Raw genomic sequence first — 15,129 nt, forward strand, 5'->3', positions numbered from 1 at the left:
GTAAGGACAGAGGAAAGATGGGAGAAGGGTGAAGGGTAGCCATGGACAAAGGTGGGGATACAGAAATACAGAGACAAAACTAGAAAAGTCCACAAATAACTCAGAGACGAAGGTTGTCCATGGGGGTCCCTTGTGAACAGAAAAATGAAGCTTTGGGTTGATTTTGCTTGTCCGTGAGGCATGGTGGTGCACGCTTGTCAGCTCAGAACTCAGGCGAGGCAAGATAATTATGAGGTCAAGGTCAGTCCTGTCCACGTCGTGAGGTCCTGTCTCAAAGTGTGTGTGTGTGTGTGTGTGTGTGAGAGAGAGAGAGAGAGAGAGAGAGAGAGAGAGAGAGAGAGAGAGAGAGAGAGAGAGAGAGAGAGAGACAGACAGACAGACAGACAGACAGACAGACAGACAGACACAGACAGACAGACAGACACAGACAGAGACACGGACAGACAGACAGAGACAGAGAGAGAAAGGAGAGAGAGAGACAGACAGACAGAAAGACACAGACAGACAGAGACACAGACAGAGAAAGAGAGAGACAGACAGACAGACAGACACAGACAGAAACACGGACAGACAGACAGAGACAGAGAGAGAGGAGAGAGAGGAGACAGAGAGAGACAGACAGACAGACAGACAGACAGAAAGACACAGACAGACAGAGAGACAGAGAGACAGACAGAGAGAGAGACAGACAGACAGACAGACAGACACAGACAGACAGAGACAGAGAGAGAGGAGAAAGAGAGAGAGACAGATAGACAGACAGACAGACAGACAGAAAGACAGACAGACAGAGAGACAGACAAAGAGAGAGACAGACAGACAGACACAGACAGAGACACAGACAGAGAGAGAGAGAGAGAGAGAGAGAGAGAGAGAGAGAGAGGAGAGAGAGAGAGTGAGAGAGAGAGAGAAGGAAGGAGGAAGGGAGGGAGGGAAGGAGGGAGGGAGGGAGGGATGGAGAGAAACTATAGGTGAGTTCTTTCAGTACCATATATAGTGGGCATGATGGACTGTGGTTGTAATCCCAGCATCCAGTGGAGGCAGGAGGCTGACCTTTTCAAGGTCATGTTCTACTACACATGGAGTTCAAGACCACCTTGCCTTAGCCTTTCTCATGCCCTCCCTGTACCACAATGGTCTTACTCCAGTGGTCCTCAACCTTCCCTCCGCTGTGACCCTTTAACACGGGTCCTCGTGTCAATGGTGACCCCACCCAATCATAAAATTACTTTATTGCTACCTCATAACTGTGATTTTGGTGCTGTTAAGAACCGTAATGTAAATATACCTGTTTTATGATGGTCTTAGGTGACTCCTGTGTTGTTTGATCTCCAAGGGGAGTGTCAAGCCACAGATTGAGATCCCTGGTCTCCATCGAGGCAAGTGCAGAGCTTAGGTAAATGAAAAAGGAAAGGGAAGGAGGAAGCGCAGCAGATGCTCTAAGCAGGGACCGTGGTTTCTCCTTGCACTGATGAGCCGCAGGGAGCACAGAGGCGGATGGGGAGTTTCACATTAGTGGAACTCGGAGGCACTCCTGGGTGCGTCACAATTCTTTATAACAAGGGTGTCTTGGTGACATGGACCTTGGTTTGTACCTCCATTTCTTTTTTCTTTTTTTTTCTTTTTTTTTAAACACATTTTTATTGAAAAATAAAAATAATTCATATTACATCTCATTTTCTATCCCATCCCATGCATCCTCCCATTCCTCCCTCCCTCCCACTTTCACCCCAATCCCCTTCCCTATGACTGTGACCGAGGGGACCTCCTCCCCCTGAATATGGTGCTAGGGTATCAAGTCTCCTCTTGGTAGTCCACTATCCTTCCTCCGAGTGCCATTGGGCCTCCCCAACAAAGGGACATGGCCAAATATGGGGCACCAGAGATCTTGTGAAAGTCAGTCCCCAGTCTCCACTTAACTGTGGAGAATGTTCTGTCCCTTGGTTAGATCTGGGTAGGGGTTTGATGATGACTGCACGTTTTGTCCTTGGTTTGTACCTCCATTTCTTTACACTGGGCCTTTGCCATCTCTTATTGACCCAAGAAAGCTGAGGTGTCAACGCAGAGGCAGGAGAGGAGGAAAGATGTAAAGACTGGGCCGAATGACTGCGGAAGAGTGTCATAAAGATGGAGAGGCCCAAAGGAAGAGACGCTATAACACTGAAAGGGAAGCTGACTAACCTCAGGGAAGGTTCTAGAAGGGAATCAAGAGTCTAGAGACCAGGCAGCCCCAGGGAGAAGGGTAACAAGAGCCCAATACTGTTGGACTGGCAACCACCCCCCAACCAGCAGGGTCCATGGCTAAACCTGGTATATACAAAGGCAGCAGGCACCAAGTACTGATGACTTCTGGCATACCACAGAGTCCAGAAGTTGGAGACGGCGTGGAGGAAGACCGGCAGATGGGAGCTAAGTGTGCGGGGCTTGTAAATCCACACAGGCAATCTCTGAGCCTTTCTCCGCAGCATTCCTGCCAGTGGGAGTTAACTGTCGACTCAGAGTGAAGAAGGAGTGTGGGATGGGGTGCAAGGCCGAGACTAACTTACGGATGCTCTTTTTCTCATCTCCCTGGGTCTCATCTCCCTAGACATGTGTAGCTATGTTACCTTGGGGAAGCTAGCTCTCCTTTCTGTGTGCTAATAGCCATGCACCTTAGGTCCAACGTCCTTCGGGAATTGAATAGAGGGGTGCATGCAGCGCTTAGACTAGGAATTGGTGCGTTGTATGTGTGAGTGTTGTTAGCTAATGTTGCTTTTCCTTGAGTAGTGAGTGGGAGGGAGGGCAGCCTCACCAGATGGAAATGAACTCTAATATTCCCCTGATTATGTTTCTCCTGTCTGCTGTCCTGCTTCTTTACCCTCCAGGAGCCCCCCTGGACCCCACTTTCCTCTTCCAGTGCATCACAGCCAACATCATCTGCTCCGTTATCTTTGGACAGCGCTTTGACTACCAAGACCGCCAGTTCCTGCGCCTGCTGGACCTGTTGTATCAGACTATTTCACTCATGAGCGGGTTGTCCACCCAGGTCAGTGGGTGGGAAGAGAGGAGCATCCAGGGAGAGGAAACAGGAGGCTTCTCTGTGGGTGAAGAAGGGAGTGTCTTGTGGCTGGGAGAAAGGCAGAGACAACATGGAAGAGACAAGGAGGCGGAGACATGGAGGCAGGGAGAGCGTGTGGTTAACAAGGCAGAGAAACCGGAATGTAGTAATACAGACATCCAGACCTGAACAAATGACAACAAGTGATTCGCAGCTGTAGTTTAGAGACCAGAAGACTTTGCTTTCCTGCATGAGCCCCTCAGTTCATCCCCAGCGCTGTCTATCCTGGGTGTGGTGGCATCCAACACATGAAATGCAAGCACTTTGCTGGTGGAGGCTAGGCGATCAGAAATTCAGAGCGGCTGCTTATGAGAAGCCACTACATATCGCTACATACTGAGTTTAAGGAACGGTCTTGCATAAATGACATCCTGTATCCCAGCACAAAACAAAACAAACAAAAACAAATCTCCACAAATCAAAACAAACAATGGCAAAAGCAGCAAGGGGGTGGAAGGAATTTGGAGAGACCAGAGAAGAGGAAAAAGGAGATAAAGAGATTGCAAGACGGAGGTTAGAGACAGATTTAGAGATGAGATAGGTGTGTGTGTGTGTGTGTGTGTGTGTGTGTGTGTGTGTGTGTGTGTGTTCAGGAAGTGGGAGTACCTAAGACCACTGCCCACTCATGAGACACCCTTGGGTCCTTCTTTCTTGCAGCTGTTTGAGCTCTTCTCTGGCTTCCTGAAATACTTTCCCGGTACCCACAGACAAATCTTCAAAAACTTGATGGAAATTCTCAACTACATGAGGCACAGCGTCGAGGAGCACAGGAGAACTTTGGACCCCAGTGCTCCACGAGACTTCATCGATACCTACCTCCTACACATGGAGAAGGTAACTCCCGCGTGACTGAGAGGGGATGGGCCAGTGTGAAGAAAAGGGCGTGGATGGAGGAAAAGAGCAGAGGAGACAGAGGACAAGGAGGAAACACAGGACGATGGAGGGGAAGAGATGCCCAGGCATATGGAAGAAAAAGAGGAAGGGAGGGAAAAAATGAAATAGCAAGAAGGCAAAGTGACACATCTGGAGAATGTGATGGACCAGCGATGGAAACCTGGCAGGATCATAGATCTGGTCTGCAGAGGTGACTCATGGCTTAGAAACACTGCTCAGGCAGAGGGCCTGAGTGCATTTCATAAAACCTATGTTGGGCAGCTCATAACTATATGTAACTCCAGCTCCAGGGGCTCCAGTGTTGTCTTTTCTGGCCAACACACACACACACACACACACACACACACACACACACACACACACACACACACGACAGACAGACACCCACACTCAGATATACATAAATACACAGAAAATAAATCTTTTAAAAAGGATCTTGGGATAGCAAAAAGAGACAAAGAGTGAGAAAGATTCTAAAGAGCCGCATGAAGATCGAATCTAAAAAGCCTAAGAGGCAAAGAGCTAAATGGTGTGGGCTGCTGAGAAGAGGAATATGCCAAGGGATGGGTATAGTGTGAGACAGAGTCAGTGACCAGAAATGCACATGCGTCTGCCCGCAGCGAGCCAGAAAACCCTGACCCCCCGCCCCCTTCCTTTCCCATCTGGAATCAGGAGAAGTCCAACCAACACACGGAGTTCCACCACCAGAACCTCGTGATCTCCCTGCTCTCTCTCTTCTTTGCTGGCACCGAGACCAGCAGCTCCACGCTCCGCTACGGCTTCCTGCTCATGCTCAAGTACCCCCGGGTTGCAGGTGAGGCACAGGTGGCCGGTTGCGGGGGGATCTTCTAGCTCCCCTTTGGCTGCAGAGTTTTGTGTGAAGTAGAGAGACATTTTCCCTCTTACACCTGGAAACTCTGTAGGCTTTGGTCTACTTCTAAACTAAGGCGGTGCTCTGGGTGGTGTGTGAAGGAACTCTGCTGACCTGTTTTCTGTTGTTTTCTCCTGTCACTTAAAGGGTGATCTACCCACCCACTTGTCCATCCATCCATCCATCCATCCATCAACCCATCTATCCATCTATCCACCCATCCACCCATCCATCCCCCAGCTATCCATCCATCAACCCAGCGATCCATCTACCCATAGCCATCCATCAGCAGCCACCACCACACCCATCCATCCAGCCAGCCAGCAACCAGCAGCCATCTACCCACCCATCAGCCATCCAGCCACCCACACCCATCCGCCATCCATCCATCCATCCATCAACCCATCTATCTATCTATCCACCCATCCACCCATCCATCAATCCATCCATCAACCCATCTATCCATCTACCCATCCATCAGCCATCCCAGCCACCATCCATCCACCCACCCATCCATCCATCCATCAACCCATCTATCCATCTACCCACTCATCCATCCATCCACCCATCCACCCATCCACCCATCCATCCATCCATCCATCAACCCATCTATCCACCCATCCACCCATCCATCCATCTATCCACCCATCCATCCATCCATCCATCCTTCCATCATTCTTATGCCTTTGTGTACATCCATTCACTCATTTTTCTATCCTTTTCTATCACCTCTTCATCCATTTACCCAATCTAATCATCTATCCACTGATCTATTATCCACTCCTTCATTTATCCATTTTTCCAAACATCCATCTATAACCTATTCACCCATCCATACAGTCATCTTCCCGTCTCCTCTGAATCCATAGATAATTGATCTTTGATTCTTTCCTCTCTGGTTCACCCAAGGACATATGTTTTATTCATTCATTTGGATTAATAAACTCATGACTTTTACTCCTTGATCAGGGATAGCTGAGTGAGCTCTTTGTCATGGATTCATTGGATCATTCATACTTGCAACTGGCCTTTGAATTCGCCCTTTAGGTGTCCTTCCATTCCTCCGTTTAGTAACTGTGATTTATTTATCATTCAATACACCTATCTGCTAATTCCTGTATTACTTTTTTATTCATTAATATATTCCCCCACTAAATCTAGCATCTTTGATTGATTTACTTATTGGTTTATTGATTCCTTAATTCATTATTACGAGTCGTATACATCCAGTTTTTAGCGTTCTCATTTTGTTCGCTCATCAGTGTTTCATTTCATTAACTGACTCATCCATTTCTTGGTTGACTTACATCTACTCACTTTTTTAAAATTTAGAAACAGGTTGATATTACTGTGAGTACGCCTGCCATAGCTGGTGTGTAGAAACGAGAGGGCACCTGTGTGTGTTTGGTTCTCTGCTTTCAGATGTACATAGGTTCTGGGTTTCAAAGTCAGGCTGACAGGCTTGCAAGTCAAGTGCATTTACTCAAATATAAATAGATTAATTTGCTTCCCTTTTATTCTTTTTTGGGGGGGTTGGTTTTTTGGTTTTTTGAGACAAGGCTTCTCTATGTAGCCTTGGCTGTCCTGGACTCACTTTGTAGGCCAGGCTGGCCTCGAACTCACAGCGATCCACCTGCCTCTGCCTCCCGAGTGCTGGGATTAAAGGCGTGCACCACCACGCCCGGCCCCCCCCCTTTTTTTTTTAAAGATTTATTTACTTACAGGACATTCTCCACAGTTGAGTGGAGAGTGGGGTCTGACTTTCACAGTACTCTGGTGCTTCATATTTGACCATGTCCCCTGGAGGGGGAGACCTGGTGGCACTCAGAGGAAGGATAGCAGGTTACCAAGAAGAGACTTGATACCCTATGAGCATATACAGGGGGAGGAGGTCCCCCTCAGTCACAGTCATAGGGGAGGGGAATAAGGGGAAAATGGGAGGGAGGGAGGAATGGGAGGATACAAGGGATGGGATAACAATTGAGATGTAACAAGAATAAATTAATTTTTAAAAAAAGATTTATTTACTTATTATGTATACAATGTTCTGCCTGCACATATACCCGCAGGCCAGAAGAGGGCACTGGATCTCATTATAGATGGTTGTGAGCCACCATGTGGTTGCTGGGAATTGAACTCAGGACCTTTGGAACAGCAGTCAGTGCTCTTAACCACTGAGCTATCTCTCCAGCCACTTCCCTTTTATTCTCGAGGACATAGCTCCAGTTTATTAGGCTGGACTTTAACATTTATTTTAATGTGATGTGTACTGGTGTTCTGCCTGCATGCATGTCTGTGTAAGGGCATCAGATGTTCTAGACCTGGAGTTACAGACAGTATGAGATGTCATGTGGGTGTGAGAATTGAACCTGGGTCCTCTGGAAGAGGGGTGAGTGCTCTTAGCCATTGTGCCATCTCTCTAGCCCCCCTGTATTTTCAAATATACATTCTGTGCAAAGGTGTGTGTGTAAGTGTGTGTGTGTGTGTGTGTGTGTGTGTGTACGTGTGTGTGTAAACCTGTGCACGCAGGAATACAAGTTATAACATTTCCCCTTCGATCCTCACTCCAGACTGACAGTTTCAAATGTCCCATTGCTGTAGGTTTTCTTTTCCTCTCTTTCTATAAGCAAGGTTGGAGCTTGTTGAGAAGAGAGTGTAATCCGCTCTAAGTGTGGCCGGAGACACTGGTGCTTGAGAGAAGCACAGGTGTGCACCCAAGAGTGCGCTGCGTCTTTCTAAGCAGTCTCCTTGCTCTGCACTGTTCCTGGGTTATTGGCTCCCAGAAAATAAAGTCTCTGTGCATCGCCTCCATAAAGCAGGCGTTGTCTACTGTCTCCCTTTTCCGTGCAGAGAAAGTCCAGAAGGAGATTGATCAGGTGATCGGCTCACGCCGCCTACCCACGCTGGATGACCGCACCAACATGCCATACACTGAGGCAGTCCTCCACGAGATTCAGAGATTTGCGGATATTATCCCACTTAGCCTGCCACACAGAGTCACCAAAGACACCGTGTTCCGAGGGTTCGTGTTTCCCAAGGTGAGAACAGCTGTGGTTCCGCGTCTCTGAGTGCCCCACATTCCATTCAACCCCAGAATCAGCCTGTTCGTGGCTTCCCAGAACTTACCGTGCCTTATTGATCGATCGATTGGTTGATTGATGGGTTGACTTTTTGCATATGGGAGTCAGAGTATCTTAACTTTGTGGCTTGTCACTTCTAGAACACTGAAGTGTACCCCATTCTGAGTTCAGCTCTTCGTGACCCGCAGTACTTTGCACAACCGGACACCTTCAATCCTGACCATTTCTTGGATGCCAACGGGGCACTGAAGAAAAACGAAGCTTTTATGCCCTTCTCCATAGGTGAGACTGACCTGTGATTCCATTCTCAGACACCAGGGGGCAGGCGCACCCTCTGGGACACCAACAGGAATAGGTTCATGTTTACTGAGACTGTTCCAGCTGCGGTGCCCGAACCATCCCGTTCACCGTGGCTACGGCCCCATGAGGGAACTCTTAAACCAAAGGGGCCTCCTGGTCAGGAGGACTTTGGGGAAGTATTCAAAGGCCTCTAAACCCAAGCAAATTCATTTCCTTAAGAAACAACGGCCCGAACAGTGAACGCCATCTATGAACACTGCCTAGAGCCGGGTCTGGTCTTGATGGCTGAGGAGACATTTGTCTGTGAGCACTGGAGAGATGGCACATGTCTTGACATGCGCTTTCCTGTTTGCATTAAATGCCGGGCGTGGTGGCGCACGCCTTTAATTCCCAGCACTCGGGAGGCAGAGGCAGGCGGATCGCTGTGAGTTCAAGGCCAGCCTGGTCTACAAAGTGAGTCCAGGACAGCCAAGGCTACACAGAGAAACCCTGTCTCAAAAAAGCCAAAAACTCAGCCGGGCGTGGTGGCGCACCCCTTTAATCCCAGCAATCGGGAGGCAGAGGCAGGCGGATCGCCGTGAGTTCGAGACCAGCCTGGTCTACAAAGTGAGTCCAGGATGGCCAAGCCTACACAGAGAAACCCTGTCTTGAAAAACCAAAAAACAAAAAAAAAAAAACAAAAAAAAAAAAAAAAAAAAAAAAAGCCAAAAACTCTTTGGCTGTTAAATTGCAAGCGAAATAAAGATTACTCGCATTTATCCCTGAGGGCTAGAACCCTGAGCCAGAGCAAGTTCAGAGATGTAGCGCCCATCAGTGTGAGCAAGTGATATCTGTCGATGAAAGGAAGCACAGGCCACGTGCACACAGCTTGATTGGTGACAGTTCCACGTTTGCCTTACTTGGCCACGCTGGAGTGATTGGCAGCCTGGGCTTGGCTCGCTGCTATGTCTGCTTGTGACTCAGTTATTTGCTAGTGCAAAATAACCTCAGCTTTAGTGTGCAGGTCACTGCTAACGAAGTGAGGTGATTTTTTTGTTATGTAGAAGGGCAGCCTTATGTCAAATTGAATACATTTTAACAAGGTCTAGCCATGAATAACTCTATTTATCTAGATAGCTTCCTCGTCTTTGGAGAGAAAGGAAAGTCCAAGAAAGAATTCCTTTGACCTTTTCATTCTATACTGATGATTGTACTTAAGGTTTTCAAATATTAGCCAGGGGCTCTACCACTGAGCCACGTCCCCAGGCACTCATTGGGGGATTCTAGGCAGGGGCTCTACCACTTAGCCACACCCCCAGCCCCTCACTGGGGGATTCTAGGCAGGGGCTCTACCACTGAGCCACGCCCACAGCCCCTCACTGGGGGATTCTAGGCAGGGGCTCTACCACTGAGCCACGCCCCCAGCCCCTCACTGGGGACTCTAGGCAGGGGCTCTACCACTGAGCCACACCCCAGCCTTCACTGGGGGATTCTAGGCAGGGGCTCTACCACTGAGCCACGCCCACAGCCCCCACTGGGGGATTCTAGGCAGGGCTCTACCACTGAGCCACGCCCACAGCCCTCACTGGGGGATTCTAGGCAGGGGCTCTACCACTGAGCCACACCCCCAACCCCTCACTGGGGGATCTAGGCAGGGGCTCTACCACTGAGCCACACCCCAGCACCTCACTGGGGGATTCTAGGCAGGGGCTCTACCACTGAGCCACGCCCCCAGCCCCTCACTGGGGGATTCTAGGCAGGGGCTCTACCACTGAGCCACACCCCCAGCCCCTCACTGGGGGATTCTAGGCAGGGGCTCTACCACTGAGCCACGCCCCCAGCCCCTCACTGGGGGTTTCTAGCCAGATGTTCTACCACCAAACTATATCCCTAGACAAAACAGTCTATAGTTGGGTGTCAGTAGTGACTTCAATGATTCAGGGATCAACTCCACCCAGATAAAACCCCTTTTTACTCTTCATTCCTCTTTAATCTTTATGCAGTGTGGGAACACGTAAAAGTAATGGGATAAAAAAGTAAATTTCTACATTCCATAGCTGTAAGTTTAGAGAAAAGGAGAAATGTTGATAAATAAGGCTAGAAACAGATGGGTGATAGAGAGATGACAAAATTGAAACAAATCTAAACAAAGAAACACACAATGAGACCGGGACAAGGTGTACTGCTCAGGATTAAGTGACAATGTGACAACCTAGAGTCATCTGGGAAGAGATATGAGGTCCAAGCTGAGCTCCGAGGAAGTAGGCAGCACGCTCCTGGCTGTGGATTTGGAGGTGACCAGTTGTCCCCAGCTCTTGTGTCTTTAACTTCTCCGGCATGACAGTCGGTAATCTGCAATCGTTAAGTCAAAGGGAGGCCATTTCCTCTTCATCTATGTTGGTTTTGTCAGGATGTTTGGTCACCACAATGGAATGGAAATCTCAGGACACGAGAAGACCATGACAGGAAGGGGCGGTTCAAAAAAAACAAAAAAGATACACAGTGAAGGGAGACAACAGAAGAAAGGGCAGGGAGGGGCATAGTAAGGGTGCTGAAGATGTAAGGACAGGAGAGAGGAGGATCCTGGGAAATGAAGAAGAAGAGGAACAAAATAAGAAGTGGACCAAAGGCGCACAAAGAGGAAGATGCTAAACGAACAAGTGACAAGGAAAAGATAAGAGGGGGAGAGAGAGAAAACATAGGGAGTTTAGACAGAAATAAACAGGGAAAAAAAAATGATGTCTGGTAGGTAAGAATATACAGGTTGACTGCCCTGTCTCCCCACCCCCACCCCCCAAAAAAAATGGAGCTAGAAAGTGTTAGAGCCAAAGAGACATTGAAGGTGTTCAAATCGCCAGCTGCCAGGCATGGGATCATTGTGTTGAGAGCGAGATAAGTCATTAAGCTGTTCTGGAAAAAAAAATCTGGGTCACAAAACCTGTTCTAGAAGAACCATCTCAGAGAGCTGTAATTTCCAAGCTCAGGACACCTAAATTCTGGGAAGCAAGAAGCCCAAAAGGGTAGGGTGCTTTTCCTAATAACTCCCACACAGGTGCCATTTCCCAACAAACCCACGGGGCCACAGGGGGTTGCTGGGAAATCCCGCGTGCACCTGGAGGCCCCAGGCAGTCAGTTGCAGATAAGGGACAACTGAGGGTACAGGGCGAGAGGTGGTGCCTCTGCCTGCCCTTTCAGGCTTCCTTTGTCCTACGGCGCTCCATACCTGGGTGCTCACAAGACAGCAGGGGCTCCTTACACCTTGAGAATCCGGGGAGTACCATGGCCCCCTTGTCGTGTGCAGGCCTGCTCATTCTCAAGTGTATGAACAATTGGAGACCAGAAAGTGGGTAGGGATAGTGGGGGGGGAGGCACAACACCTTCTTTCTTCTTTTCTTTCTTCCTCTTCACCTTCCTGTGTTCTTCCCTTCTTTCTTACCTGTCTCACACTCCCTCCTTTCCTTCTTCTGTTGTTTGTTTTTTTTTTTTTTAAGATGGGGTGGGGGTGGGGTGGTCTCCCTGTCCAAGACCCTCTTTATCAACTTTTTTCCTGTGTGTCAGAGTTGAAGGCATGCACCATCATGTCTGGCTCATATCTCATTATTAATATAAGTAGGTGTCAATTTAAGAGTCATCGCAGGCATCAACGTTACGATATCCCAGTGGCCTTGTGAACCGGGTGCCTCCGTCCTTATGAGAGAAATTACCAATACTAAAAATACAGGCTGGAGAGGTAGCTCAGCGGTGGAGAAAACGGCTGTGGTTCTCCCAAAGGTCCTGAGTTCAATTCACAGCAACCACATGGTGGCTCACAACCATTTACAATTGTAATCTCCAAGTCACAAAATTTCACAGACTACCAGAGACCAATCAGATGCAATGTACACAGGGTCTTTTTTTTATTGATCTTGCACCGGAGCAAGGACCGTCCGTTCCCCAGAGGCTGAGGAAGGTGGGCGGCCTTGATTCCTTAGAATACAAGGTTTTAAAAGGCAGAAACCACACGCAGGACTTCCCAGCCTTGGCATCACATAGTTGGGCAAGGACCTTAGGGGAAGTTGGCCTTAATTGATAAGGTACAGGGCAGAGGAGCTTTGAGCCATGCTGCAGGGGGACGCTTATCTAGACATTTCATCTGCGGGGTCTCCCACACAATTGGGGAAGGGGAAAGCTGGCCCTAATCTGACAAGGTGAGCTTTTGTTTGGATCTCAGGGATGCGAGCCCCTCATCTAGCTCCCAGGGAGGTTGACTTCAAGCTGATGAAGCTGAGGGCAGGGAGGGGGCTTCTGCTCAGGAAAGCCAGCCTTGTCCAGTCCCCACACAACGAGATCTGGTGCCTGGGTAGTCATTGTACATGCAGGCAGAAACACTGTACACTGTATACATAATAAATAAATATTTTTAAAGTAATAAATAAATGTTCACACCACACACACACACACACACACACACACACACACACACACACACAATCTACATTCAACTCCAAGCTGGTCCTTACTCTTTCTGGGGCAATGGATGCTTTGCAGCTTTAACTCTGTCACAAGTGAATGCTGGCCATGCACCAAATATTTTACATGCCCTTTTTTGAGGTTTGGGGAATTTCTTTATATTCTCTTAGAACTGTAGATTAAGAGGCTGACCCGCACTTATTTGTTGCAATGGCCACAGCTGTCTGGGTTTAGGGATGGGACAAACACAAAGGCTGTGTAGTTCCCTGAAGCTCACACGACTTGGCCTCTGTGCCCACAGGAAAGCGCATGTGTCTTGGCGAAGGCATTGCCCGCAGTGAATTGTTCCTTTTCTTCACTGCCATCCTCCAGAACTTCTCCGTGGTGAGCCCCGTGGACCCTCAGGGCATCAGCCTCACTCCCAAGGACAGTGGCGTGTGCAAAATACCCCCAGGGTACCAGATTCGCTTTCTGCCCCGCTGAATGGGCCGAGAGAAGAGAGTCAATGATTTTCAGGTGTCTCAAGTGTCTACGGCGGCATACTCTCCTCTGTGATTGGAATTGGAAAAGCCCAGCCAAGCATCTTTCTTAACGTGTGGACAGAGAGAGACTTGTGGAGGCCACAACTTGTCAGTCACTTTTCTCATGCTTGTTAACAGCCCCAGTCCCTGCTGGTCAGCAAACTGTGGTCCCATGATCTGTGCTAATGGACTGGAGATGATCGTTCTTGAATCCTCTTCATCCCATCGTAGCCCCATGGGTTGTGTTGGAGGGTCATGACCCCCTTTACAGATGAGGAACAGAGGCCACGCGTGCCGTCACACTGCTAGTGGGTGCAGGAGAAACATCCACACTGCGAGTCTGGAACAAATTCTTTGCTACAGCACCTCCCCTCCCCTACTTGTGTTTAAATTGAAATGAAATTCATATAACAAAGCTAATTTTTTTCTTTTTCTGTTTTGTTTTGTTTTTTTTTTTTTTTTTTTTTTGGTTCTGTATTTCAAGACAGAGTCTCATGTAGCTCAGGCTAGCCACAAAAATCCTATATTCATGCAAGGATTATTTGAACTCTGGATCTGCTTCCCAGTACTAGTGTTACAGGCACATGGGCCTACATCCAGATTTTAAACTTACTACATTTTATCATTTACATTATAGTGTCTTTTTTTTTCGATCATATTCCTTATTAAAAATTAACAACATTGCATTTGTAAACACTGATGTTAATACATCTTGCAAGTGAGAAATGAAAGCATATCTCCTCATGAAAATGATATTATTAAAAATTTAAGAGACCCATAAGAATTTTGAACTTAAAAATCAGCTATGATGAAATATTTCACTCATGTAACCAGATTACAGCCTGGCCCAGTGTTTGCTTTTATTTAATCTTTCCCATATGAAGAATTTCTTGGAAATAAATTATATAATTTTACCATCTGGTTTTAGTTGCATGATTAAATAAATTTACTGCACCCCATTTTTTTTTTTTTTTTTTTTTTTTTTTTTTTTTTTTTTTACAAATAGAAGATCCTGGCAATCCTGAATGGGCTGTCTATGCAACTGTTTAAATACTCCAGATAATCATTAGCTTTTTTAAAAAATTGTAGTTTTTGGCTATTACAAATAGAGCTGCTATGAACATAGTTGAGCAAGTGTCCTTGTTGTGTGGTGGAGTATCTTTTGGGTAGATGCCAGGAGTGGTATAGCTGGGACTTGAGGTAGCACTATTCCCAGTTTTCTGAGAAACCACCAGATAGATTTCCGCAGTGGTTGCACAAGTCTGCACTCCCACCAGCAATGGAGGAGTGTTCTGCTTTCTCCACATCCCTGCCACCATGTGCTGTCACTTGAGATTTTTATCTTAGCCGTTCTGATGGGTGTAAGATGGAATCTTAGAATTGTCTTGATTTGCACTTCCCTGATGGCTAATGACGTTGAGCAATTCTTTTTTTAATAATATTTTTTTAACCTATGCATTCATATTATTATACATATATAAAATGAACTACGTAGAGCAAGAAGAACCACGAAACAATCCCAAGTTACATTAATGTTACATTCGAAGTGTTTTGGCTATTTGTATTTGGCAACTTTGTAGGAAACATTTTCCTATCTTGAGGAGTCTAAATTTTTGAATGTGAGTCAATATCTAGCATATCTCATCCCTATCAACTTAAAGCATCTATCTGGACCTAAAGACATCTTAACCCCTAAGCAGCTTTATAAAGCATTATAATTTAATTAATTTATTCATAACTACAGCACCTAATTACAGGTACTTTCCCTCCCCGACCAACTTCCTCTTCTTTCTCTCTTTACAAAGAAAAAAAGCCACTTTAAAAAAAAAAAAAGAAAAAAAAATTTTTTTTTAAAATGTGGAATCCAATCTGAGTCGGCCAACTTCTGGGCGTGAGGGACTGCTGCAGAGTGTGGCCAGCATACCTAGTGTCATGCCA

At 47.2% G+C, this 15,129-nt stretch overlaps 1 protein-coding gene across 1 annotated transcript; it reads left to right on the top strand.

The window, feature by feature from the left end:
- The first annotated feature begins 41 nt into the window (after positions 1-41).
- On the top strand, positions 42-13,189 carry LOC127203241 (cytochrome P450 2B1-like). The gene is made up of 7 exons (XM_051162032.1): positions 42-51; positions 2,865-3,025; positions 3,755-3,931; positions 4,664-4,805; positions 7,713-7,900; positions 8,083-8,224; positions 12,972-13,189. Exons 1-7 carry the CDS (start codon positions 42-44, stop codon positions 13,151-13,153), a joined length of 1,002 nt encoding a protein of 333 aa, XP_051017989.1. The 3' UTR covers positions 13,154-13,189.
- Positions 13,190-15,129: the final 1,940 nt, after the last annotated feature.

This window comes from Acomys russatus, chromosome 19 (genome assembly GCF_903995435.1).
Source record: "Acomys russatus chromosome 19, mAcoRus1.1, whole genome shotgun sequence".
Taxonomy (NCBI): Eukaryota; Metazoa; Chordata; class Mammalia; order Rodentia; family Muridae; genus Acomys; species Acomys russatus.

Coding starts and splice junctions, on each gene's coding strand:
- LOC127203241 (XM_051162032.1), top strand. Junction 4,806..7,712: donor CAAGTACCCCCGGGTTGCAG/GTGAGGCACAGG, acceptor TTTTCCGTGCAG/AGAAAGTCCAGAAGGAGATT. Junction 8,225..12,971: donor TTTTATGCCCTTCTCCATAG/GTGAGACTGACC, acceptor CTGTGCCCACAG/GAAAGCGCATGTGTCTTGGC.